The following is a 26,094-nucleotide window of genomic DNA, read 5'->3' as shown; positions in this document are numbered from 1 at the left end:
TACAAAACTTATTCACTATAATCATATTAATTAGTTGTTTCATTACCTAATTAATAATATTGTCATTTTGATATCTAATTAGAACCATAATATTTATGATTAGGATTCATAGATAAACCTTGCATGTTTTAAATTGTTCGATACGCTAGTGCAAGATTATTAGGTGATACAAATTGATACACAATCAAATTACAACACCACTTGACATAAACAATATTGATCCCGACACGATAAGTAGAACTTTTTGATAAATCTCTATCACCTAACTTGTCTTTATTTGATCAAAGAGTTTTGATTCTTATGAATAGTATCTATCGCAAGACACAAAGGGCAAAACCATATTTTAAGGAAAAAAAACACCCACAGTATATTTTTGTCCTCAGAATTAAATGAGGGGGGCAAACATACATAGTCAAGTGTAATGGGCCAACAGCTTTGTTTTATGCAAAACTTTTCAAATTTAATGAGAAGTGCTGACATAGTAAACTGTAATGGGCCAACAACTTTGTTTTATTCAAAACTTTTCCTAAGCACATGATCAACTGCACCAAGACTCCAAGAGACAACCTTAATGTCACGTCCGACGATTTTTTTTATCTAATTCTTTTTTTTATATTGTTAGATAAGGGTGGTGCAATTAATTGCTAATTTTTTTAAGTGGCTAACTTTATTAACTCATGTAATGTATTAAAAATATTAACATATAATTTTATTAATATTTTAATATACTGTGTTGATATTTTTAATACATTGCGTTGATGAGTTAACTGAATTAGCAACTTAAAAAGTTAACAATATAACGCACCCCTTATTACATAACTATGAACCATTTACCATCTCAGCATCTCAAATTTAATTCAAAAATACCTTAATAACAAATTATCAACACTTTTACAGTTTATTCAAAATTAGAAAAACAAAGATAAAGTAATTTAACAAAAGAAGGACAAATATAAAGAAAAGAAGAGCAAAACAAGATAAAGGGAGTCAGCACTCATATTATACTAATTGGTTGCTTGACATGACAATATGATTACTTGTTGCACCATGCACCGTAGATCGTCGACAATCATAATACTCAATTGAATTTGGTCTTCCAGCTGTTGTTGACCCACGATGCGACTCTTTAAAATTGAGGTTCACTTTCATTCTTCGTCAGCCATCTATTATTAGCGAAGATCACTGCACTACCTCTGCCTTCTGACACAACAACTTCATCACTTTATTCAGCCCGCATGAATACATATTTTACCAAACATATTACTAACCTTTGCATTCTTTAGAGATTAGATATAGATTCAATCCATTGAAGGATAAATATTTCAATTAATTGTATATCATGTAAAATACAAAGAAATAAATACTATTCCACGATTTACTATAAATTATGTAAAATAAAAATAACACTACTAAATAGAGTTAAGTGATTAAGAACGAAGGTATGAAATAATGAAATCCATAAATAATGTAAAATTAAAATGAGTTTATTGCGTATGGTGTATGTCAGCACAGTGATGATGACACCAACTCCAAGCTAAGAACTTTCGATTTAGAAAAGGAAAAAAATGTATTATAACAAAAAAAAGGAAAAAAAGGTGAAAGTCAAATGTGATGAGTCAACTAAAGTGCAGTCACATTGAGACATTGAGTGATATCTAACTACCTTGAGGGGCGACATTATTATTACATCCCTCTGCCCGATCTGCCCGCCTCCAATCAAACTCAACACGACGCCGTTCCCAATTAATTTCTCGCTCTCTAATTTCTCCCTTCTCTACTGTATCCCGCTGCTCTCTCTCCATCTCTGTCGAAAAAGTACCCCAGGTTTATTCTCTCTCTCTCCGCTCTCTACGCCGCACGTGTGTGCGAATTTTTTAATCTTCCGGTGTGTATTCTCGTTTACTGTGGTTTTAATCACTGATTGTTTGATTGATGTGGTTTTGTTTTCCGATCTGAAGGTTTTACACTCGAATTGGATTTGTTCCAGCTTTTGAAAGGTTGGTGAATAAGGGTTTCTCTATAACTGGAGGGATCTGTTTCACGGTGGCTGAATTGGCGATTTGGGTTTCTGGATATTGTGAAGATTGGGGATTTTGATGGAGGGTGTTAATCTGGTGAGCAATTGTAATCCGAGGGTTTGATGCTTGAAATTGGGGAAACGGGTGGTGTAAGAATTGGGGAAAATGCAAGATACAGTGTCTTATTATGCATGGTAGGATTCAGCGCGACGACGAGAGGTCTAGAAGTTTAAAGAGGAGTCGTAGTAAGCATATGCGGTCAGTCCCTCCGTTGTCGACTGCCGATAAAGCTGTAGCTTCCGCCGCAGATAACCATTCTCCTGTTGGCTCTTCTATCACAACCTCCACCACTGGTAGTTCGTTCTTCAAGGTATTGATTTGGTGGTTTTTTGAAATTTTTGTTTTTTATTGCATCTGTTTGCTGCAACTAGGTGGGGTGTATTGTGTTTCTCCTATTCTGAAATTCGCTCAAGTATTGTGGATTAACTTCCTATTTATGGTGCACTACTGTGTTTGGTTGATGCTCTTTCCATTTTATTATTTGACCTGTTGTGGACTGACTCCCTAATTATGGCTGATGTTTATTTGGGCTGTAGAGTTTGCTCGTTATTTTTCCCCTCAAAAAGGTTTATGCTAGGTGTATAACATTTTAAAGACTTTGGAGCAACTTGTATATATTTTTTTTCAGTCCATTAGATCACCTATTGATATTTTTAGAATTCTATTAATCTGATCATATCGTGCAATGTCATACCCTTTTTCCTTGAATAGTATTGCAAACAAATTCATAGTGCTCTGTTTTTTAATAGTATGGCACCCATTGGTATCTTGTAAGGATGAGGATATATTGGCAAGAATTTGTGAGATGACATTAGGATTTATAATTTGCAACTGCTGAAAAGTAGCATGCCTTAATCTTAATGAACAAAATGAAAGAGTTTTATTATTCAGGTTAAAAATAAGCAGTCTTACTTCCCTACACCATGTCCAGCTGCCTTGTCCAACAATAATTTTCTCTTTCTTTGTACTATTATGTCATTTTTGTTTTAAAAAACGACAATAGGAATTTGCCCACCCTTTCCCAGCAGAGTCAGAACTTTTATGCATTCCCGTTAAAGCAATTTTCTGTTATTTGGGATGCATTCCCATTAAAGCAACTTTCACACTAGGATGCCTGATCTTGATTTCAACTGTACTGTTAATTTTGGTCTAATTTATTTTTGCAGGACGGCCGTAAGATTAGCATTGGAGATTGTGCTCTTTTCAACCCACTTAACAATTCTCCACCCTTCATTGGTTTGATACGTTGGTTGGCATTGGGCAAAGAGAATAACCTGCAGCTAGGTGTAAACAGGCTTTATCGATCATCTGAGCTGAAGCTTGGAAAAGGGCCTTTACCAGACAGTGTTCCAAACGAGATCTTCTATTCCTTTCACAAGGAAACAATTCCTGCTGCATCACTTCTCCATCCTTGTAAAGTTGCTTTTCTTCCTAGAGGTGCAGAACTTCCTACTGGGACATCCTGCTTTGTTTGTCGACGTGCCTATGACATTGGGAAGAAGTTTTTATGGTGGCTAACAGATCAAGACTACATTAATGTTAGTTATAATTTGAGTAGCTCTTCTCTGTTTCTTTTTCTTATTTTCATTTTAAATACCAATGGATGTTTGGTATTGCAGGAGCAACAAGAAGAAGTAGATAAGCTTTTATACCAAACTAGAAAAGAGATGCATGTGACAATACACCCTAGTGGCCGTTCTCCAAAGCAGGCCACAACTCCAACCTCAACCTCACAACTGAAACCATCTTCTGATAGTGGTCAAAATAGTGGGACTTCTATACCGTCTCAAAACAAGGGAAAGAAGAGGGGAAGAGTTGATCATGGTGCAGATCCTGTAAAACGAGAACGGTCCTCTAGGACTGATGAAGGTGATTCTGGTCAGTGTAGAAAAGAAAGTAATTTAAGATATGAGATTGCGCGAATAACAGAAAATGGTGGGGTTGCGGATGTAAAGGGGGTTGAGAAGCTCGTTCAGTTGATACAATCAGATCAAACCAAGAGAAAAATTGACTTGGTTAACCGTGTCATGTTCGCAAGAGCAATGGCTTCCACCGATAAGGCTGATTGTCTCAATCGGTTTGTGGAGTTAAGAGGTGTGCCTATAATGGATGAGTGGTTGCAGGATATTCATAAAGGGAAGATTCCTAATGGTGATAAATCTGCAGAGGATTTTCTTTTGATTTTACTTCGTGCACTGGATAAACTCCCAATTAGTCTTCATGCCCTCCAAATGTGCAACATAGGCAAATCCGTGAATCATTTAAGATCACATAAAAATACAGATATTCAGAGGAAGGCCCGAACTCTAGTCGACACATGGAAGAAGCGCGTTGAAGCTGAAATGATGAGCATCGATACGAAGTCTGCATGGTCTTCCAAATCACGACTCCCAGACGCTTCTCATGGTGGATGCATTACTCCTAGTGGGTCTGATGTTGCCATGAAAAGCTCTATTACGCAGAACTCTGCTATAAAACCTACTCCTGTAAAATCTTCACATGGGGAAACTACCGCAAAGTATGTCTCGTCCCCTGGGCCTGTGAAGCAAGCTTCATCTCTTGCATCTGGAAAGGAGAGCCAGTCCAGACATTCTGTTGGGGGTACTACCGATGCCCATCAAAATAGAGAGGACAGAAGTAGTAGCTCAAACCAGTCTCATAATTGTGGTCAATCTTCCTCATCCAAGGAAAATTTAAAGAGTTCTGCTTCTGGTTCGGGGACGGTTAATAAAGCATCATCTAGCACACGTAATCGAAAGCTTAGCAGTTCTTCAGGAAGATCAACATCTGGAAGTCTGAAAGAAACAAACTCTAAGAAGAATTCTTCTGCACACAAAAGCACAGCTAAACAGAAGTTTCACTCGGCATTAACTAGTGAAAGGGTTGTTGAGAGGCCTACCAATGAAGGAAGTAGCCATAAGCTAATTGTTAAGATACCGAACAGGATAAGAAGCCCTGCACAAGGTGCCCCAGGGGGATCTCTTGAAGTTCCTACAGTTATGAGCAGTCGAGCTTCCTCTCCTGTGCTTAAGCACGAGCAGCATGATGATCCTTTAAAGGGCGAGAATGGTTTATATGAATGTAATGCTGTTGCGGACATGAAGACTTGTCAGACCAGTGATCTAAAAGACGCGTTGACTGGATCAGAAGGTGCTGGGTCGCCAGCAGTTCCTCCTGATGAAGAGCAAAGCATGACAACTGAAGACTCCAAGAGAACAATTGAAGGCCCTACTGCAACTTTACCGAAGTTGGTGAAGTCGCATTCATCTTTCAGTCCCATGAATGCTTTAATTGAAAGTTGTGCTAAATATTCTGAAGCAACTTCTTCTTTGTCGCGTGAAGATGACGTTGGAATGAACTTACTTGCTAGTGTGGCTGCAGGTGAGTTATCTAGATCTGATGTGGGTTCTCCTGCTAATTCTACTGAAAGAAGTAGACCTATTGCGGATGAAGTTTGCAATGGCGGTGAAGCAAAATCTAAGTTTTCCGTTGAAGATTCTGTTGCTTGTGAGGGCAAACAACATGCTGGTGTAGAAGGTTGCTCCTGGTCAAATGATAGATCACATTTGTCCATAAATGCATCACCTGAATTTTCTGGTGACAGAAAGTGTTCGCCGTCATGTTCTTCCAGAGATGTATCAGCTGGAGAAGGCACAAGGGACTTTGTTTCCTCAAGTACAGATTTGAGAAGTAATGCTGATGTTAAGTTGGAGGCTGAGGAGAAGCCTAACATAAAGATAGTTGCCGTTCCCATCTTCTTGGAGAAGGTGAGAGATAGTGAATCTGGTCAAGGTAATCATGAGGAAAAGGCCACTACCTGCAAGGGGATCTCTGACATTCCAAAATGCAGTAGTGGTGGAACCGATGTCATGGTTACCGAGGAGAAATGCGGTGCTGGTTATTTTAGTACTGGTGAGTGTGAGCCAATGGCTGGAGATGAGGAATCAGATCCTTTGCTTGAAGGTGACTGCATCAAGTTAAAGAATGAAAGATTGAGCAGGTGCAATTTTCAGCAGAAAGTAACAGCGCCAGTTGTTAAGCCTGAACATAGAGAGAGTAATGAAAAGCTGTACCAAACTGGATGGTGCCATAAACCAGTTTCAAAACTTGGTGAGGCTGTAAAAGTAAGAGAACCAGATGACATGGATGCTAAGAGTTGCATGAGCAAATCTGAACAGCTGGATGTTGATATGAGTGCAGTTAAGGAGAGCCATAGTGCTGCTGTCTGTTCAATATCACATGATTTGAACAATAATGTTGAAGAGACCAATGTACGAAACCAGGCAACTCTGGAGCAAATTTCCCCTCCTCAGAGAAGGTGTCCTATTTCTGTGGACTTTGAAGGCCAGAAAGAAGTTGAGTTAATTCGGTTTGCATCTGCTAGCAAACAACAAGATGAGGCAGACAAGTTTGCTTCCACTTGTGATGGGGCTGCTTCTTGTATTGCTGAAGGAACAGCAGTTCCAGGTGCAAAAATGAAGTTTGACTTGAACGAATTTAGTAGTGAGGATGTGAAATGTGGGGATTCTCTCAATAAATCATCACCTACTTCGTCCACTGTGAACTCATTGGCAATCCCAACGAGCTCTATAATTGATGGAAACTCTGCATCTGTTACCATAGCAGCTGCCGCAAAAGGTCCATTCATTCCCCCAGAGAACTTGTTGAGAAGTAAAGTGGAACTTGGCTGGAAGGGATCTGCTGCTACAAGTGCATTTCGGCCCGCTGAACCCAAAAGAAGTCTTGAAATGCCGTTAGATCTAACTAATTTGTCTTGCTCTGATTCTTCCACCAGTAAGCATGACCGTATTGCACTGGATTTTGATCTAAATGTAGCAGATGAAAGAGTTCTTGAGGAAATGGCTTCTGGTGGTTCTGCTTTGGCAGTTGCCTCGACAACTGAGCCAGCAAGCAATTTTGCTAATGATGCATCAGATTCTTTGCCTGTCCGTGGTTCTTGCGTTCTGGATTTTGATTTGAACAGAGTTGATGAAACAAATGATATTGGGATCTGCTCCACCAGCAGCAAATGTGATGGACAGCCTTCTATTATGCTTGAGAAACCATTAGGTGGTTTTCATGTTCAGAGGGATTTTGATCTCAACAATGGACCTGTGGCTGATAATGCTGGTGTGAACCAGTTTATGGGTAATCAACTAGTCAATGGTAATTTCACATCGCAGCTGCCTTCTGCGGGTGTTAGAATGAACGGTCCAGTGCTGAGCAGTTTTTCATCCTGGTTTCCTTCTGGTGGTACTTACTCTACAGTAACAGTCCCATCAATATTACCTGAACGAATGGAGCAGCCCTTTCCAATGTTTCCACCTGGTGCACCCCAGCCAATATATGGCTCTGCAGGTGTCAGCCCATTCAATCCTGATATGTACCGCGGATCAGTGTTGTCTTCGTCGCCTACAGTGCCTTATTCTTTCCAATTCCCAGTCTTTCCTTTTGGAACTTCTTATCCTCTCCCTTCAACTCCTTTTACAGTTGGAGCAACATCATATGTGGATTCCTCTTCTGGTGCAAGGTTCTTTGCTCCTCCAGTAAATTCACAATATCTGGGTCCCATTGGTTCTTTTGCATCCCAATTTCAAAGGCCATATATGATCAGCCTTCCTGACATTAGCAATAATGGTGGGCTGGAGAGCAACAGAAAGTGGGGTAGACAGGCTCTTGACCTTAATGCAGGTCCTGGGGTCATAGAAAGTGAAGTCAGGGATGAAATATTGCCTCTATCATCTGGTTAACTTTCTGTTGCCAGTTCGCAGGCTCTACTGAAGGAGCAGGCCCGGATGTTCTACCTCAGGTAATATTTAGAAGAGGAAAGAGCCTAATCGGAGCTGGGACGATACCTTCAGAGATAGGCAGCCCTCTTTGCAGTAGAATGTAACATTGAATATACCAGTTGCCAAAATGCTGTAAGTTTTTCCAGTGCAGTGCGTAATAAATAATAGATGATGTTTGGGAGAAGCTAACTCCAATTTTGGTATGATATTAATGTTCTTTTGAAGCAACACCTTTTTCAGTTTATAATAGATGAGATGGATATTGGTCTTCATGCTTTTGACTTGATTTGCCAACTGACAACAAGTTCTTTATTAATTTTTAGTTTGGATGATAGGTTATCTGGGGAGTATAATTTGTCTTATCTTGAGCACAAACAGATGTTTGTGCTGTTAGAATTCAATTGTCTTGGGGTCCAAATCACTTTATGAACACAACCCCTGAAGCAACGTGACATGATCCTATCTGATTGAATTATTCATTAAGTGCTTCTCATGGAGCATGTATGGCTTTACTAGAAGTGGAGGGATGTATGGCATCATACCCAATGCTTTATCTACTTGTTTTACTTTTCAATGCTATACCTTAGAAATCTGCATTGTTGCAAATTTGACAACCATGTTTTTATATTTGTCATCTCTTCTGATTCCTTAAAGGGATAGATATTTCATGTGACTGTAATGGTGTGTAGCTTAGACCGTTGTAATTTTTTAACCGGTGAATTATTCCACCTAACACCTCTTGTTATGTACAATACTGATGTAGACCTTATTTATACTGTTATAATTAATGCAGCTGTGTTTTGTAGTCGTGTGAGTCTCTTTTGGTTATTGGCTTGTTCATTTGATTGATATTTGACCCAATTAAACATGATTTGGTGGTTACTTTTAACATAGATTGATGACTTATGAGTAGATTTTGCATGTTCATACCCCCATCCCTTCATCTGCTTGCTAGGTCTATTGCTGCAGAGTTTCATGGCTGTTGTAGTCGTTTGTCCCAATTGTGGATGTTATTGCTGCAGAATGCACTAATTTCGCAGCCTAGTTATGGAAGTTTGATACGGTGACTAGTTTGGTGCGATATCCCCACTATCCACAGGCAGATGGTTTTGGACCGATAGATTGGATTTTGACCCTCCTGAGGAAACGAGCTCTGCTCGTTCTCTGTTCATATTTTTGGCCTATCTATATCTCCTGCATATACACTCATGTTGTTGCTCTAGCAGGGACTGGTTTTGTGGTGATGATGGGAATCTTATTGCCATGAAGACTAATGTATTAATGTCATTTACAATTTCATTTTGGCCTGTGGTGATTCTGTAGCATTTAGCAGTTTTTTCGCTTTTATTCCAATCTACATTCGGGTCCTAAATTACCAAATCACAAGGTATTCTTTGCATTTGTGCTCAAAGCATTTGAATACGTACCCCAGGCTGAAGAAATCAGATGTTTAGTCAACTAGATTCTACTAATATTCAATTTGATTAAGTTTCCCTCAGTAATGCAATCAATTCAGTTCATTTGTGTAATCTATATATATCTGCACCCAGAATCAGTGTAGTAATTACTACTACTAGGTTTTTACATTACTCCAAAAAAAAAACATTAGTTCTCGACTTATCGGATTCAGTCTTCTCAGATGAAAAGAATTGTGCCTGGAGAGACTAGTCTACCACACTAATACTATAAACATCTCTCTCCTCGTTAGCGTGTACACCAGATGGAACAGTGGACTTGAAGCGTTTCTTTCTTGCTAGACCGTTCTTCCACAGAAGATATTCCTGCAAATTCAGATTCATAACATCAATGAAAAAAGAGCGAGCGAGCAACCAATTGAATTGAAGGAAAAACAAGATAAACAGAGTGTACTTATATTCAGAGCAACATGAAAACACTATATTATCTTGTTAAAAAACTTCTTTCCAGATCATGAGCTTAAATTTTTACCACAAGCAAGTTTAGTAAATCGGATATAGAATATAGTAGCAGAAATTTGAGGGAGTAACCGAATCATGTTTCTAACTGAAGACCATTTTAATTCAGTGTATGAGCAGCATCTACAGGTGAAGATAGCTTTAAGCAGTTCACTCAGGATACAAGAGCTAATAGTATACGAGAATTCATGTTGTTTTCTTTAACTTGACTTATGCATGGACAAGCCATATAAATTTTGTGTTGGCATTATACGATCGTGCAGATTAGGTGAGCAAATGAGAAATCAATGTCAAAGGATGGAAAATAAAATCTACAAACATGATTGGAAGAGTATATGTACTTACACAAGACATCCTTGACGTGCCTTTTTCTTCTCCTTCTGCTTTTGCAGAGGCTTGATGACTACTCTGATAGCAGCATCAAAAACTGCTTTCACATTCTGCACATTGCAAACAAAGCAGAAACCATTTATCCACATCTCAACATTTGGAGATTACAATGAATGGGGAGAGAGGGTGAAATTGGCTGATTATTTGAGAAGACAGTGTTCAATTTGTAACCTTTTAGGTGGTGTTTACTTTGAATGAGAGAATGGATTGATAAAAACAATCCAAGCTAATGCCTGTTTACTTTGATGGGTTGATTAATTTTGAGCTTGTTTGACCATCTTATTCTTCAAATACTCAATCTTATGTTTCACAAACAAGAGTACTTAATCACATAATTAAATCAATTTGATGACTTCTACCTGTTGAGTTTTTGAACTGCATTCAATATAGTAGGCGGCACCAATTTGCTTGCGGAGCTCCTCCCCCTGTGCAGTGGTAACGGGAACTAATCCAGGATGATCAGCTAAGTAATGCTTATCCTCGCGTAGATCTGTTTTCGGTACATAGACACTTTTTACATTCAACATATAGCATAACAGATGAACATGTGAAGCATCGCTTGAAAGAAAGATGAGAAAATGCAAAAGAATGATAAGGTTCATGAATAGATATTTTTCCCAGATGAATATGTTTTCCTTGGCCAGCAGCCCAGCACTACTAAAGACTCTGTGTCCCTCAACCCGTGCCCCAACCGTGTGTCTACAACACACAACAGAGGGACAGAGGCAGCACGTGGAGAGTGAGGCAAAAAAACATTGGATAGTGAGAGCAAGAACAGTTATTAGCATAAGAACTCTTATACACATTTATCAATTTGAGCAACATTTTCCAGTACCATGTTTGTGCTTATACCACAGGCTAGCTAACTTGAATCAATCAGGTTAGCAAGGCTCTGTAGACAAGAGATTTGTGCTCATTTCCACACATAAGTCAAGTATCTAGGTGTGTCCAGAGAAAATGCTTACAAGCATCCATGAGATATCAAGAATTTCCAACAAGAACAAATTCAACAATTTTCAATGGTGCAATTTCCTCAGCATAACATACCTAGTTTGGTGCCAACAAGGACAATTGGAACCCCGGGAGCAAAATGATTAAGTTCAGGGATCCACTGCCAAAATAATGTCAAGTTAAATGCTAATTCAAGAAGGATATACCAAGAAACATACACAGATCTCAATGCTCTACACTGATCTTCACCTTCTTAAATATGTTCTCGTAGCTTGCGCGGCTGACTAATGAAAATGCCAAGACAAACACATCCCCTCCTCTGTAGCTCAGAGGCCTCAACCTATTGTAGTCTTCTTGGCCTGTTAATAAGATCACACATCACAAAAACTACTTTATTTTCTCAACTTCAAGAAATGGTTCATGATGTTTCATGTGTTAAAGCCATATTCAATCAAAAGTTCAGCTGGGAACATGAATTACCTGCTGTATCCCAGAGGCCTAAGTTGACTGTAGTTCCTTCAACTACCACATTTGCACTGAAATTATCAAACACTGTTGGTATATAGTCCTAATTTCCCCAACAAAAAAGATTAAAAGAAACAAAATTAGTAGAATCGCCCAAGATTTTAAACAGCCAAATATTTAATCAGAAAACTGAGCTTGCTGAAACCTAGATCACAAATTTCAAGAAAGATACCTACAACAAGAAGTGGATGAAATCAAGATATGCCCTTTTGTCTTTGCATAAAAAACAGATGATAGAAACAGAAAAAGCTGCAAATCCCAGAATCCCAATAAACACTAACATAAATCCATCAACGAATATAAATCTTGCCAACAAGAACACGATTCTTTCACTTCAGTTTCGAGACAAAGAGAGAGATAGAGGACTGACAGTGGGAAATTTGTTACTGGTGTAGCAAATAAGCATACAAGTCTTGCCAACAGCACCATCACCCACAGTCACACACTTGATAAATCTTGAAACGCTTGAAGACATTGTAGCATCACCGCACACACCGATTTTTCAAGAAAACTGTTGAAATGGTAGTCAATGACGATAACCAAGAAAGCCAACAGTAAAAAGATTGCACTTTTTCACGGCCCTGGTAGTTGGAATGGTTGGAAAAAGAGGCTATTTTATATGGGCCAGAGAGAGAGAGAGTCAACTAAGCCTAGGTCACATGATACTTATCAATACAATAACCTTTTTTTACAGCAGAGTTTGTTGAAGCTTTAAATCAATTTTAAGCTGTGGCGCTTTAAAGACTGCCCCTTTTTGCCTCTGCCTCATGGGAATTGATTGTTGCAACTTAAGTTGGTTGCATTGAAACTCTGCAAAATGAATTAAATAGACAAGAATTTGTTATATGTGCATTTTATATAAGTAGTTTTCTGGCTGTTTTTTGTTGTCTGAGCATGAGAAAATTGAACATTGTTCAACAGTATATTTAATAGTCTCAAATTTCTGGAACTGCATGGTCAGTGCGTGGGCCCTTCAAAATTATCATAAATAAATTATTTACTATAAATCTTGTGATCTGATAAGGTTAAATTAATTTTCAATTTTGGAATAATCCATTCAAGGTGGTGCTGTATAAGAATCATTAATTACTTTCTCAGCAGTTTATAAGTATTTCTTTTCTTTTATTAATCTAGAGAAGAAAGAGGAAATTGACTATTAGAGAAAGAAAAGGGGCCACAATTGTTTTTCCATGATTTATGAAAATATTGTACATTACACTTTGCAAACTCATGAGTTGCATTTCTTTGGGTTTTCTAGAAGAGGCTTCATGAGTTTTGTGTTGCTTGAATTGTGATTGTGCCAGGACTAAATTCGTGATGATGCTAGGAATAATAATACGTATAAATAATTGTTTTAACAAAATTGTTCCTCTATACAAGGGAAAAAAATGTATTTATGTGCATATTTCTTAATATTACATTTAATGCAAAATTTCTCAACATAGCATGTAATCAGGGAGGTGGGTGGGTGGAAGCCAGGTTGCCATTAATTCTCCTCAAATAGGAACTTGGACTAGTCAAGATTTTGTTGCTTTAGTAGTATTTCTAAACATTAGATTCTAACTGAAATTGTACCCCATATATTTATGTGGGTGTGTTATATATGTAGTTGAAATTAAACTTAAGTATTCAAAACTAAGGGTACCGTTTTAGTTTGTTGGTATAATCAAATAAATCAAGCCTTGATTTATGTAACGAGAGAATGAAAATTTTCAAGAATTACATAAATAAAATAAGGTCTATCATTTTGTGACGAGTCAAATATACACATTTATCATAAATAAATCATCAAATGAATCTATCAATTATTCAATCGATCGATCTTGATTGAAGGAAATGATATTATTTAATATACCTTGTCACACATAGAATGTCCTATACACGAGTCACAAATCACAAAATATTCGAATTTCGAAATGAATTAGGCCCACATCAAATATTACTAAGAAGTTCTTTGTTTGGATTGAGAAACATGCACATGGATTATGAAAGGCACGTCACAATCCCATAATATTATTGAGGTGAGTGAGTAGTTGTTTTGGCTCTTTCTTGCAATGAACGGATCATTGCAAAAATAAATAAATAAATAAAATAAAATTATGTTTCATGATTGTAGGAATGTAAAACCAACAAGGCAACAACTTATAAGTACATGATTAGACAAAACAATTTCAGACTAATATGCCATAGTTTGGTATGCAATGGAGAGGGCATGTTGTGGTATATTAGGTATAGATCATTATGGATTGCACAAAAATCATGTTATTTGGTAGCTACGGATTTGAGCAAGAGTTGTTTATTCTCACCATATCAAGCAAAAATGTAGTGTAAATTAAAATATGTAATGGGAAAACTAAAAAGGTAACGTAATCAAAGCTTAATAGGAATCTAGATATTTAGTGATTGCATTCAAGAATTGTAGAAAAAGGAAGTTATTAATTAACTAAGTAATCATTACAATACAAGTTGTTACTTTAGAAATTTGTATAGAAGATGGAGTCAATAAATATTACTAGTATCTCATTTCCTAGATTTAAACTATACAGATATATAGTACTATCATATCTCACTTCTTCAGGTGAGATATGGCACGCAAATCGAAAAAAAGGGCTCGTGAAATAAATACTAAAATTAAAAGAAAATCTAACATATCGACTTATTTACTTATTTGAAATGAAATAATCAGCAAGATTTATGAATGATTTTTTGTAGAATATCTAAGATCTTGACAATAATTACTAGATCTTGATGAATAATCTTTTTAACACTCGTAATTAGGTTCGATATAATCGAGTTCACAAATATTTTGGTATATTAAAATAGTATGGGGCTGAAGACAGCTCAAAAGCAATAATGTGAAGCTAGGCAAATGATAAAAGGTTTTTTGATTAAAGACCCTTTTGTTGTGGGTAGGCATATGGCTGAAGTAAAGATTAAGCAACTCAATAAAAGATGCCTATTTGGTTGAAATTAACCACGAAAAGAGAAATAAAGCAACGAAAGAGACTAGAGATAAATTAAATTTGCATCACCACAAGGTATATGGTGTATAAGGTTGACTTTAAAAAAGTTACATGGATTAATAAAATTTTGAGCTTTTTCTAAGGATAACAAATAATACAGTAGTAGTTCTTATTTACTTCATAATTAGGGGAATCAAATCACAATCTATTAATTAGAGATGAAACACTTTTACCGACTAGAGATCAAACATATATTTCCCATTTTTGCATTTGATTATAAGTAATGATACGAAACCACAAAATATGAAGGACTATGAAATTAAATTTTTGTTTATTTAATTTATTTTCATCATCGCCCAATATCTACTAATAATCTCAACCTGGAGCTTAAGCATTTATTTTCTATTTGAAACCGAAAATCGAAGAGGGGATGGGAAGAGGCCCAATATATTTTTTCAATACAGGCCCAATATTAATACTGGTTATAAGGCCCAAAATTTTAGCCCACTAATACATAAACATTTTTTAGTGAGTTTAGCCATTTGTTATCGGTTAATGATAGGTACTACTAGTATAAACTTATTTCGGTTTATGAAGAAACTTAATTTGAATGAAATTATATATTGGGATTTATAATCAAGAAGACGATAAAAACATCCATTTAGCAGCTTTGAATCCCCGTTTCATTTATACATTTTTACAGAAACGCCTGGTGATGGCTTACAACCCACCTTTTCCACTACTTAGAAATTCCTTCCCAAATGCTGAAATATAAATGAATTAGTTAGTTTAATCTTGTAAGAAGATATAGTCAATTACTAAAGAATCCACTAATTCTGTCACGACCGCATTTTCTAAGGATAGAAAACACGGTTGATCGCGACTATGGGTGGGTTAAAGAAGCGGAAAAGAAAGGGGGAAACAACAAAACTCTGCCATAGCTCAAAATAAATGGGAATAGCTCGAATAAAATCAGAGTATCTCAACAATAAATGACAACTCAAAGGGATACAATATTGTATATCTATTCAATAAATGAACTCAAAAGGAATACTGTTTAGCGGAAGCATTCGAGAGTAGAATAATGCTATGTATGAAGACACAACATATTCTGAACATTTAAAAGCAAAACACAAATCTTCACTAGTTCTGCTCAACACCCACCGCGCTCGTCACAGCTCAACTTGCACATTTTTAAAAAGAAATGCATGGCTGAGTACTTGATGCACTCAGTGGACTTATGCCGAAAACATTTTATAAAAAGTATTTATCATGCCACCATTGAGTGAACTCGGGGTTTTAACTTTGAAAAATGCCCAAGACACTAAAATATTTTCCATCGTAAAATTAGCGACTGCGCAGTCATTTTCCCATAGATGTCTACCATATCTGATCCATTGATGACAAGGAATGTGGCCACATTCCAAGTCACTAGACCGGCCGACCCAAAAGACGGCTCACGATCCCCATTGGTGTACACTAGCTTGAGTAGGGACTCACTCCCTAGTCAGACCCGAATTCGATTATCCATAGATGGCAAAAGCCACATCAGATAGGTTCCATAGAATAAAACAAAATACGGCATGACAAATATTTACATCATTTTCACATAAAAATATACTTAGGGCATTGCCCTTATATAAAAAGAAAGTCCACCTCGTTTCTCTTAGCTCCTCAATCACTTTCTTCTCCAACCACAAACCACGTGCAAAGTTCACCCTTTGAAATAATATGATTTGCTAAAATGAGACTTTGTAAAATAAATGAATTTACCAATGCATGCATCTGAGTGTGTGCTCAAATTATTCTTCGTTCTCATATAATAAACAGATTCATTAATTAAACACCAAAATTCCAACACTTTTATTAAACAAAGGAAAAGAAAAAGGATTAGAACCTAAACTCCCAGCCAAAACGTATTACTCCCTCAACACTACTACTTTATTTAACATAAAGATATATTACTCCCTCAACACTAAACCTATACTCCCTGCCGTCAACTACTATAAATAAAATAAATACACTCCATCACCAAAACAAGCCTACTCCCAAATGCACCCTACTGTCTCAACATTCTAATCTCTCTCTTCCGTCTCAAATTCTCACGCCCTCCCTCTGCATAATTCAAATTGACAGCAAGAACACCCAGCAACAAACTCTCCCTCAACTCTCGTCTCTATCCCCAAGTTAACACAAAATCCCCAAAGCAGATTCTCTCTCTCACAACATTTGCTGTTTTCCGTTCACCACTGCCGAGTTGGAGCCGCCTCACCTTCGCACCGCCGCCGCGGTGTGCCGTCGTCGCTGCAGAAGCTCCGGCCGCCGCTGCTCTCTCTTTTCTCAAGCGGTTAAGTCCCTCCCCTTAAATTCATTCAGTTTTGGGTTTGATTTAAAGAATCCGGAGTTGATTTGGTTCACAACATACTTTTCAGAATAAAGATTGAAGCTTTACTATTAATGTGTTACTCAAAAAGATTTCGGCCGTGCTCTACTAAATTCATGAGTGTACTATTGAATTTGTGAGAATATGCCATGGAAAAGACACGAAGAAAAATCAGAATTTGGAGAACTATACCTTCCAGAGAAGCAAAACTTGCAGAAGCAGAGGATATTGAAAATCTCAGTCTCTCGGTTCAAGCTGTGATATCACAAGAAAATTTGCCGTGGGATTAATACATGGAGGTTTTTCATACTCATAGGGTTGAGGAAAAGATTACCTTTACAGAAACGAAGAGGAACTGAATCGGGATGGCGTTGAAAACTGGCTGAGATTGTGGGAAGAGATATATAACAATTTCTGTGGAGATTTGGTTTGTTGGAGAGATTTTAGAGAGTGGAGATATGGAAAAACCGTATGGTGATGGGGTTGGGAGAAATATATTTGACCAAGTAGTTGACTGCAATTTGGAATAAATAATTGATTTTTGGGCTTCTTAAAATTGGTCCCAACTAAAAGAAAAAAAAATGACAATAACAAGATAGATAAAAAAAATGATAGGCCTAAACATTGAGTTTATTTCTCTTTTATTTTGTCAACGAAGAAAATTAATTAATTCATAGTATATCGTTTTTAGTACTTTGTTGTTATCCCAAGTACTCGCGAAAGCAACTTCTAATTTTTCTACGACATAATCCATAGCATTCCTCGAGATTCCAACCACACAATTCAAAACATTCGCCGATCCTTCGTAAAACATACCCATTGATTGTCGAAACAAAATAAGGATGATAAAAAAAAATCATTCCAAAAAGAAAGGAAAATGGCGGGCATTACAAATTCTTACCCAAATTCTTAGATTAATGTTAATCCTATAGATTTACATAATTAATCCCAATTAGTAGGGCGTTTGGTAAAACTCCATTATTGGTTATTACAATGTGTGGTACGCAGATTAGACTATGCTGAATATTTGTATAAACGATTGTGGAGACATCCTTGTCCCTACTTTACAAAATTAAAAGACATTTAACCCCTCGGCCGTCCTTGCTCCTCTGGTTCTTGGATTCGCGCCATCTCCAGACGAGTTCCTCCATATAAGCACGTGCTCCCTCCCATTATTGCATCACTCACAGCCGACGACACTCATACTCCTGTTGCATTCTTTCCGATGGCTTCTAAGGAGCACCGTAAGCTCAATTACGACGGAAGTCCCAATGGTATCGATGTATCCATTTCATTAATCTTCCTTTCTCGGTCGTAAAATGTCTCTGCATATAAGACTTTATTTTCGCAGGCTGTGGGAGTGGTGGACAAGCTGACAAGGCTAAGTGTGACCGAACTCGGCGGTCTTGGACTCGACGCGAGGAGCAAGAAGTGGGCAGGGACTTTGTCATTGAGGTTGTACCCGACTGCTTCCCGATAACCCCAGCCCCTGTTTTTGGAAGAAATCATCACGCGGACCATGTTCAATAAGGCAAACAAATCCTGTTGTTGCCTACAGACAGCCTCCTCCACCGTTATTACGACGGCCTCCGTCTCCTTTCTTTTACGCAGCCTCTCGTTAAGCATCCTACAACAACATAGTATGCAGACTCAATCATGAATTGCGATTTGACTCCGCCAAACAAAGCCCATGAATACCCAATTCAAACCAACACCCAGATCTCCTTTTCAAACTCACACACGATATCCAGACAACAATTTACACAACAGAAGTAACAAAACCCAAAAAAGGGGCATTCTTCCTAATTGGTTCGAACAATGATTCAATCAGCGTAGAGTGCCACAACGTACCTGGGATTGTCGGTGAACTCAATTAACCGCTGCCGACGAACTTACTGTACTGCCGCTGTGTTGTGGACAACGAAAATTAGGAGGGCAAATTGGGTATGCAGCAGCACAAATCGAAGTCGGAGAAGTTGAGAAAATATAATACCTCAAGATTTGTGAGATAAGGAAATGCAACGATCGGCGAATCTAGTATGAAACTCCCCGAGATCCGGGTATGTTGTTCCGGGTCCGCCGATAAAATCGACCTCTACCAAACTGTGGAGAAGAGAAGATAGCTTGAGAAAAATCCCCCTTTTGCTTGGCTGTATGGGATTTTATGATCTACCAAACGAGCTAGTTTTAGACATGTTTTAGAATCGAAATTGTTGCGATATAAATAATTTTTTTTATTTAAATAACATTTATAATGCCCTGAGTTGTCTAGAACACAAACAATCCGGATGAACAAGTTCCCAGATAAGAACAAAAAACAACAGAAACTTTAATAAGACAAATATATAAATTATCAGGGTATTATCACAACTAATTGTTATATTAACAGATATTATCATCACTCCATAATTTATTTGTTTGTCATGTGTCATCAATCTTAGCTAATTGATATTGCAATCCTAAGATTAATAGTATTTAATTTGAATAATGCAATAAGATGTGATTTTGTTTTAATTACAATAACATGCGTAATATTGTGTAGATATTAACATTAATTTGACTTGAAATCCATGAAAAACATCATAAGAATGCACGTTGAATGAATGACAGAAATTAGAAATATATACGCAAATATCAAGAGTCGAGATTAATTTGTTATTCAGAATCCCAAAGATTAAATCAGAAAACAACAAATTAACATACTGTATAGAAATGCTGAAATCTGAATTGCCACTCTAACTACGAACATTAACTTGTTACCAAAATTGGAATTAACTACTGATTACTCATGGGGGCTGATCGTCAGGATTCTATCTGGAAAAGTAATCTGATTCCTTAAATTTTAATTCCAGTGTTTGTTTTGGTTTTTAGTCAAACTGGGAAAGTAATCAGAATCTCAGAACAAGGAAAGTTAGTACAACTTTCCAGGATTCTGAATCCTAACTTTTTTTAAGTATTCTTTTTCCAAGTTTTAGATTCTTACGTGTTTAATGCAATATAGTATAGTTTTTTTTTTATATTATTATTATTATTATTATTATTATTATATTAATGAATGTTCCAAAAATGATTTAAATTATATATCATACTTAATTTTAGTATAATACTCCCTCCGTCCACGAAAATTCGTCCCAGTTTGACCGGGCACGGGTTTTAAGAAATGTAATGGAAATTGAGTTGAAAAAGTTAGTGGATTGTGGGTCCTACTTTTATATATTAATTTTATAATAAAATGTGAGTAGGAATGAGTTAGTGGAATATGGGGTCCACTACCAAAAATGGTAAAAGTGAAATGGGATAAATTTTGGGGACGGACGGAAATAGAAAAATGAGACAAATTTTGGTGGACGGAGGGAGTAAATATTATTATTAATATTATCATAATTATAACTATATTATTATACTATTTAAATATAATGTATTATCATAGTAATAATAATTTATTAAAATATAATTATATAATATAAATCATACAATAATAAATAATAATAATTATTTTATAAATTCATAATTAATCAATAAAATCGTACTAAAATTTTAAATTATAAAATTTAAAAATTATATCTTTAAATATTTTGGTTATAATAATAATAATTAAATATATTATTATAATTATTTATGATTATATTATAATACTCCTTGTAACTAAAAATACAATTATATTATTATATATTATGATGGATGATTCATATTTAAACTATCCATAGTAATAATAAATATAATAATGTAACTATTATCATTTATAGTTAATAACTTATTAAAAAATTTATATTGTTATTCTTTTTTATAAATAAAAATAATAATAAGTATATTTTTAGTTAGTGTTTAAATCAAATATAAAATTTAAAATCTTGCTATTTTCCAAACACAGGAAAGCAAAGTTATTAGGAATCACATTCCGTGGATTCATTTTTCTGAGAATCATTTTCCTTGCCAACTTTACTTTCCCGTCAACCAAACATGGCCATGGTGTTTTTTGTTGCTTATATAGGTAATCTAATTTAAATCGTAATAAACAGCCGTTCATTTTCGATCTTTTTATCACTCTTATTTGTAACATACTCCGTATGCAGTAGAAAAATGGAACAAACTTCATTTTTGCTACATTCTCTTAACTTTTCATATCAAGATAAACGATCATATTAAGAGATCCTACACTTACATAAATATTCATAAGTGGATACCAAAACTTAATATCCAGCAAAGATAAAGAGATCATTTAACATCCGTGGTGGTGTTCAACTTCCTAGATAAAATAGTATTATCAAGATATAATTTAGGATTTAGAATAGAGTAGTGAAATTATTTTAGTTGAATGAAGTTAGCTATGACTAATTTAAGACACAGTCTTTTAAATCGAATGCTCCCTGAGTGTTCGGTTTGTAAGACCGTATCTCGTATTAAATATATATGGTGTTTGGTTCATGAGATTCAATCCCACAATTCAATTCTAGATGGATAATCATGGTATAATTAGTCATAGCTAACCCTCTATGACTAAAATAATCTCACACTCAATCCTATATTATATCTTAGTACTTCCCCCGTCCCAGATAATTTGGGACACTTTGACCCGGCACGGGTTTTAAGAAATCTAATGGAAAGTGAATTGAAAAAGTTGGTGGGATGTGAGTCCTACTTTTAAAGTACTCCCTCCGTCCCACTTTAGGAGTCCTGGTTGAGTTCGGCACGGGTTTTAAGAAATGTAAAGGAAAGTTGGTGAAAAAATATAGTGGAATGTGGGTCCTACTTTTTTATATTAGTTTTATAATAAAATGTGAGTGGAAAATGGTTAGTAGAATGTGAGGCCTAATACAATTTATGAAAAATTCTAACCGGGACTCCTAAAGTGGGACATCCAAAAATGGTAAACCAGGACTCCTAAAGTGGGACGTAGGGAGTATTAGTTTTATAATAAAATGTGAGTAGGAATGAGTTAGTGGAATATGGGGTCTACTACCAAAAATGGTAAAAATGAAATGGGACAAATTATGTGGGATGGCCAGAAATGAAATACTGAATCGAATTATCTGGGATGGGGGGAGTATTATTTTATCTAGCAAACCGAACACCACCTGAATGTATTATTTTGCTTCATAGTAGTATACATAACAATACTTGACTACATCTCGTGTACTAAATTGTTGATTCTCCAACTAACAAATTGATTAATACCTGAATGAACCATATGGAATGAGTTCATCAGAAAAGAACAAAAGTCATAATATGACAATTCCAAAATCCCCTCTCCTATTCACAAACACTCAGATATCAGCAGATCTTCATCTAACATTTTTATACTACTTTTAACATGATCAAATTGACTATTTCTCCCCCTAGCCGGCACAAATATATAATTCTCCCTATCACTCTCCCTCTATATATCTATATTAGGACTCATTGTTTTCCTAGTCCTTTTCATTTTCACTAACTACCAACTCAATGTAAACTCATCCCCATTCTTTACCAAAAAAAAAACCTTGTTGCTATAACTCCATATTCTTGCAAATCATCCAATCATGATGATTATTAACTTCTGGCTAATCCTAACAGCCACATGCATCCTCACTTCCCCATCAAGCGCTGAAACAGAGCAAGTGCGAACCGCGCTCGCCCTGTTCATGGAAACGCTCTCTCTCGGGAGTAACATCCCGAGAGAGGCGAACTGGGGTTGGAACGCGAGTTCCGACCCATGCACCGATGCTTGGAAAGGCATCACGTGCTACAGCGACGGGGCCACCGTCAAGAAAATCATCCTCGACGAGCTCAACCTCACCGGGCCCATCGACGCCACCTCCCTCTGCGCGGCCGCCTCGATAACCGTCCTCAGCCTCAACTCCAACGGCGTCACCGGAGATCTCCCGGAGGATATATCAAAATGCACCAAACTCACCCATGTCTATCTCCATGGAAACAGGCTGTCCGGAAGCCTCCCTACTTCCCTCTCCAGGCTGAAGAATCTCAAGAGACTCGACGTCTCCGATAATGGAATCTCCGGTGGCATCCCGGATATCTCGAGAATCTCCGGCCTGCTAACTTTTCTAGCTCAGAATAATCGGTTGAATGGAAGCATACCGAACTTCGACTTCGAAAATCTTGAGGAATTCAACGTCTCTAACAATGATCTCAGCGGCGCGATCCCCGCCGGCGCCGGGGGGTTAAGCGTGTCGAGGTTTTTAGGCAATCCGCTGCTGTGTGGGCCGCCGTTGCCTAATGCCTGCCCGCCTCTGCCTCCTCAGCCGCCTCCGCCAAAAAAGAAAAGCGATTCTTCTAAAAAGGACTACTTTATCTATTCCGGCTACGGTTTGATCGGCGTGATCGTCGTGCTCCTCATCGCCTTCAAACTCATGAAGAAGAAGGCGAGGAGAGAGAAGAAAGATGCGGCGGCGAAGGGGTTCGGATTCCGGAGAGACAGTGGGCACGACAAGATCAGCGGATCGTCGAGCGATTCGAAGGCGGGAGGCGGGAACAGGTCGGAGTTCTCGATAACTCCGGAGAGTGGGAAGAATTCGTCGTCGCTGACTGTATTGTCTAGCCCTCTGATGAATGGTCTGAAATTCGAGGATTTGCTCCGGTCGCCGGCGGAGATGATCAGCCGCGGCAGGCACGGGAGCCTGTACAAGGTGACGGTGGACGAGGGCGTGAATTTGGCGGTGAAGAGGATTAGGGATTGGGAGATTGGGAGAAATGAATTCAAGATGAGAATGCAGAGGATTGATGAGTTTAGGCATCCGAATGTGATGCCGATTGTTGCATTCTATTGTTCTAGGCAGGAGAAGCTCTTGGTGTATCATTTTCAAGAAAATGGCAGCCTCTTCAACCTCCTTCATGGTAAATAAACTCTTTCCTCTCTCTCGTCAACTTTATGTTTTCGTACTTCAGTCAGTTGGTTTTATCGAAAGGTTAGGTAAGAAGACTTAAGATCTTTCAATTCTTTGGTTACAGGACCTGCAAACAGTGAGAGCTTCGACTGGGGAAGCAGGCTAAACCTGGCGGCGAAAATTGCGGAAGCGCTAGCGTACATGCACCAAGGGCTGAAGGGAGATGGAATTGTGCACGGGAACTTGAAATCCTCCAACATATTTCTGAGCAAGGAGATGGAGCCCCTGATCAGCGAGTACGGGCTGCAGGCAGGGGTCGGGATCCACGACGCGTCTATGGAAACGGACGTTTCGAGTATGGGGATTGTGCTGCTGGAGCTCCTGACGGGGAAGGTGGTGCAGAACAACGGGATGGAGCTGGCGCGGTGGGTGAACTCGGCGATAAGGGAGGAGTGGACGGTGGAGGTGTTCGATAAGGCGCTGGTGGTGGAAGGAGCGAGCGAGGAGAGGATGGTGATGCTGCTGCAGCTGGCGCTTAAATGCATCGACAGATCATCGGAGCTCAGGCCTAGTGTTGCCGAAGTTGCTCGTGTGATTGCCTCTATAAGGGAGCAGGAGGAGAAATCTGCTTCTTTTGATTCTTTGTGAATTCACGATGATCACATTTTAGCAGATTTGGAAGTTTGCTGAGGATTAAGCTTGGGGAATTTCCAGTTTGCATTTGTGTTTGGCCATTTGATGTGGATCGTACATGGCATTCTTTGTTTTTGTGTTTTTTAGTTTATCGTGGGAAATAACCACTTGCTAAACAAATAAAATACTAATTACAAACTTATTTATATTGAAAAACTAGTTACATGTTATGTAAATAAAATATGTATAATAACTGTCTCATTACTATTTTTACTTATAAACACAATTTTATCTCATTATTATATAAAATTAGGATCCACGTTTTATAGCTTTATCCACTCATACTCTATTGTAAAACTAACTTGGCAAACATCGTATTCCACTAATTTATTTATTTATTTTTCATTATATTTCTCAAAAGCCGAACTAAGTCAAACCGAGTGGAATGGAGAGAGTAGTGGAGTATACTACTCCTTCCGTTTCATAGTAATTGAGGTGTTTCTTTTCGGCACGGAGATTAAGAAAAATTATGTTAGGTGAGTTAAGTAAAAGGAGAATAGAGTGGAAAATGAAAAAGGTTGAGAGATGAAGAGAGAAAAAAGTAAGAGAGAGTAAAGTAGGTGTGGAAAAATGTGTTGACTCTTACTAAAAAAAGAAATGACTATTACTATGGAACGTACCAAAATGTCAAAATGACTTTATTACTATGGAACGGAGTGAGTATTATTAAGTGTTAACTTAAAAGCGATTTAATTCGTTCTTATTATTTTTTTATCATTAAATATTTTTTGAAAATTCTGAACATATAAAATTGTTACTAGAATAGAAAATTCGGAATTTGTTGGCCTAAAAAGTCTTCACACGGTTTAAGTTTATATATTTTCATTAAATATAGAGTAGTAATTTATTTGAGATGGAAATGAAAATCTTAAATAAATATTCATGTGACATAAGAATTTGGATCGAAATAAACCAATTTCCGACTAGTCAAGCAAATTTTAAAGTTTGAACTTTGTCGTCACTTGTTTTCTCAACAAATTAAATCTTTTCTGGTAAGCCGGCCCAATCACTTTTGCTAGTATTTTATATTTTTTCCCCGGCTTTATATACGATGAGTTTTATTATAGTAACGAATTACATAGTAAGTACTACTCCCTCCGTCCCATAAAAGTTGAGTCGTATTCTTTTTTAGTCCGTCCCAATAAAGTTGAGTTATTTCCTTTTTTAACTAAAGACAAAACATCTAATCATTCTTATTTTATTCCATCATTTACTTTACTCTCTCTTATTTTTCCTATTTTTTTTATCTCTCCTATTTATTTAATATAAATTCTTAATCTCCGTGTCCAAAAGTTTTGTCTCAACTTTTATGGGACGGAGGGAGTATTATTAAACATGGTGACGTAATTCAAAATAGAATGATAGTATTATTTTGGAAGGGTATTATTTTGGAAGGAAAATTAAAGAATGACACTGTTTAGTCTTCGTATGTGACTTATGGCTTATGGGTAACCACCAACAAGAAAAATACAATATTTGCCTTATTTTTTTATTTTCCGCATCTAACTTTTGCTCAATTGTTTTCTAAGACATAATTTGATTGGTCATTTGAGCATTAAAGTTGAAA

General features: G+C 37.1%; 3 protein-coding genes and 1 long non-coding RNA gene across 8 annotated transcripts; 2 read left to right on the top strand and 2 right to left on the bottom strand.

Annotated features, from left to right (window-relative positions):
* The first annotated feature begins 1,681 nt into the window (after positions 1 to 1,681).
* On the top strand, positions 1,682 to 9,174 carry LOC125205794 (uncharacterized). 3 transcript variants are annotated; one of them, XR_007173854.2, is made up of 5 exons: positions 1,682 to 1,824; positions 1,959 to 2,388; positions 3,245 to 3,616; positions 3,698 to 7,999; positions 8,823 to 9,174. XR_007173854.2 is itself a non-coding variant. In XM_048104920.2 (4 exons), the coding sequence occupies exons 2-4, from the start codon at positions 2,206 to 2,208 to the stop codon at positions 7,826 to 7,828; spliced, it is 4,686 nt and encodes a 1,561-aa protein (XP_047960877.2). In that variant the 5' UTR covers positions 1,682 to 1,824; positions 1,959 to 2,205; the 3' UTR covers positions 7,829 to 8,139. The 3 variants fall into 3 exon arrangements, 1 of the variants encoding a protein (XP_047960877.2); XR_007173856.2 differs by lacking the exon at positions 8,823 to 9,174 and adding an exon at positions 8,203 to 8,672; XM_048104920.2 differs by lacking the exon at positions 8,823 to 9,174 and having other exon boundaries at positions 3,698 to 8,139.
* Positions 9,175 to 9,378: 204 nt separating this feature from the next.
* LOC125205795 (rac-like GTP-binding protein ARAC10) lies at positions 9,379 to 12,471 on the bottom strand. 3 transcript variants are annotated; one of them, XM_089061074.1, is made up of 8 exons: positions 12,038 to 12,471; positions 11,840 to 11,916; positions 11,623 to 11,678; positions 11,392 to 11,501; positions 11,239 to 11,302; positions 10,551 to 10,681; positions 10,147 to 10,241; positions 9,379 to 9,648 (listed from the first exon to the last, which is right to left on the bottom strand). In XM_089061074.1, the coding sequence occupies exons 1-8, from the start codon at positions 12,140 to 12,142 to the stop codon at positions 9,621 to 9,623; spliced, it is 666 nt and encodes a 221-aa protein (XP_088917200.1). In that variant the 5' UTR covers positions 12,143 to 12,471; the 3' UTR covers positions 9,379 to 9,620. The 3 variants fall into 3 exon arrangements, with proteins under 3 accessions (XP_088917200.1, XP_047960881.1, XP_047960880.1); XM_048104924.2 differs by lacking the exon at positions 11,840 to 11,916 and having other exon boundaries at positions 12,038 to 12,462; XM_048104923.2 differs by lacking the exon at positions 11,840 to 11,916 and having other exon boundaries at positions 11,623 to 11,710; positions 12,038 to 12,449.
* Positions 12,472 to 15,572: 3,101 nt separating this feature from the next.
* LOC125208418 (uncharacterized) lies at positions 15,573 to 17,508 on the bottom strand. The gene is made up of 3 exons (XR_007174112.2): positions 17,348 to 17,508; positions 17,206 to 17,268; positions 15,573 to 16,349 (listed from the first exon to the last, which is right to left on the bottom strand). It is a non-coding gene; the product is annotated as an uncharacterized LOC125208418 (long non-coding RNA).
* Positions 17,509 to 22,619: 5,111 nt separating this feature from the next.
* LOC125206443 (putative inactive receptor kinase At5g58300) lies at positions 22,620 to 24,482 on the top strand. The gene is made up of 2 exons (XM_048105697.2): positions 22,620 to 23,844; positions 23,959 to 24,482. Exons 1-2 carry the CDS (start codon positions 22,635 to 22,637, stop codon positions 24,480 to 24,482), a joined length of 1,734 nt encoding a protein of 577 aa, XP_047961654.2. The 5' UTR covers positions 22,620 to 22,634.
* Positions 24,483 to 26,094: the final 1,612 nt, after the last annotated feature.

Source organism: Salvia hispanica, chromosome 6 (assembly GCF_029641045.1).
Source record: "Salvia hispanica isolate PSC_SH4W2 chromosome 6, Shi_PSC_v1, whole genome shotgun sequence".
Lineage (NCBI taxonomy): Eukaryota > Viridiplantae > Streptophyta > Magnoliopsida > Lamiales > Lamiaceae > Salvia > Salvia hispanica.
Note: the sequence above shows the minus strand (reverse complement) of the source record. Positions and strands in the feature narration are given on the sequence as shown.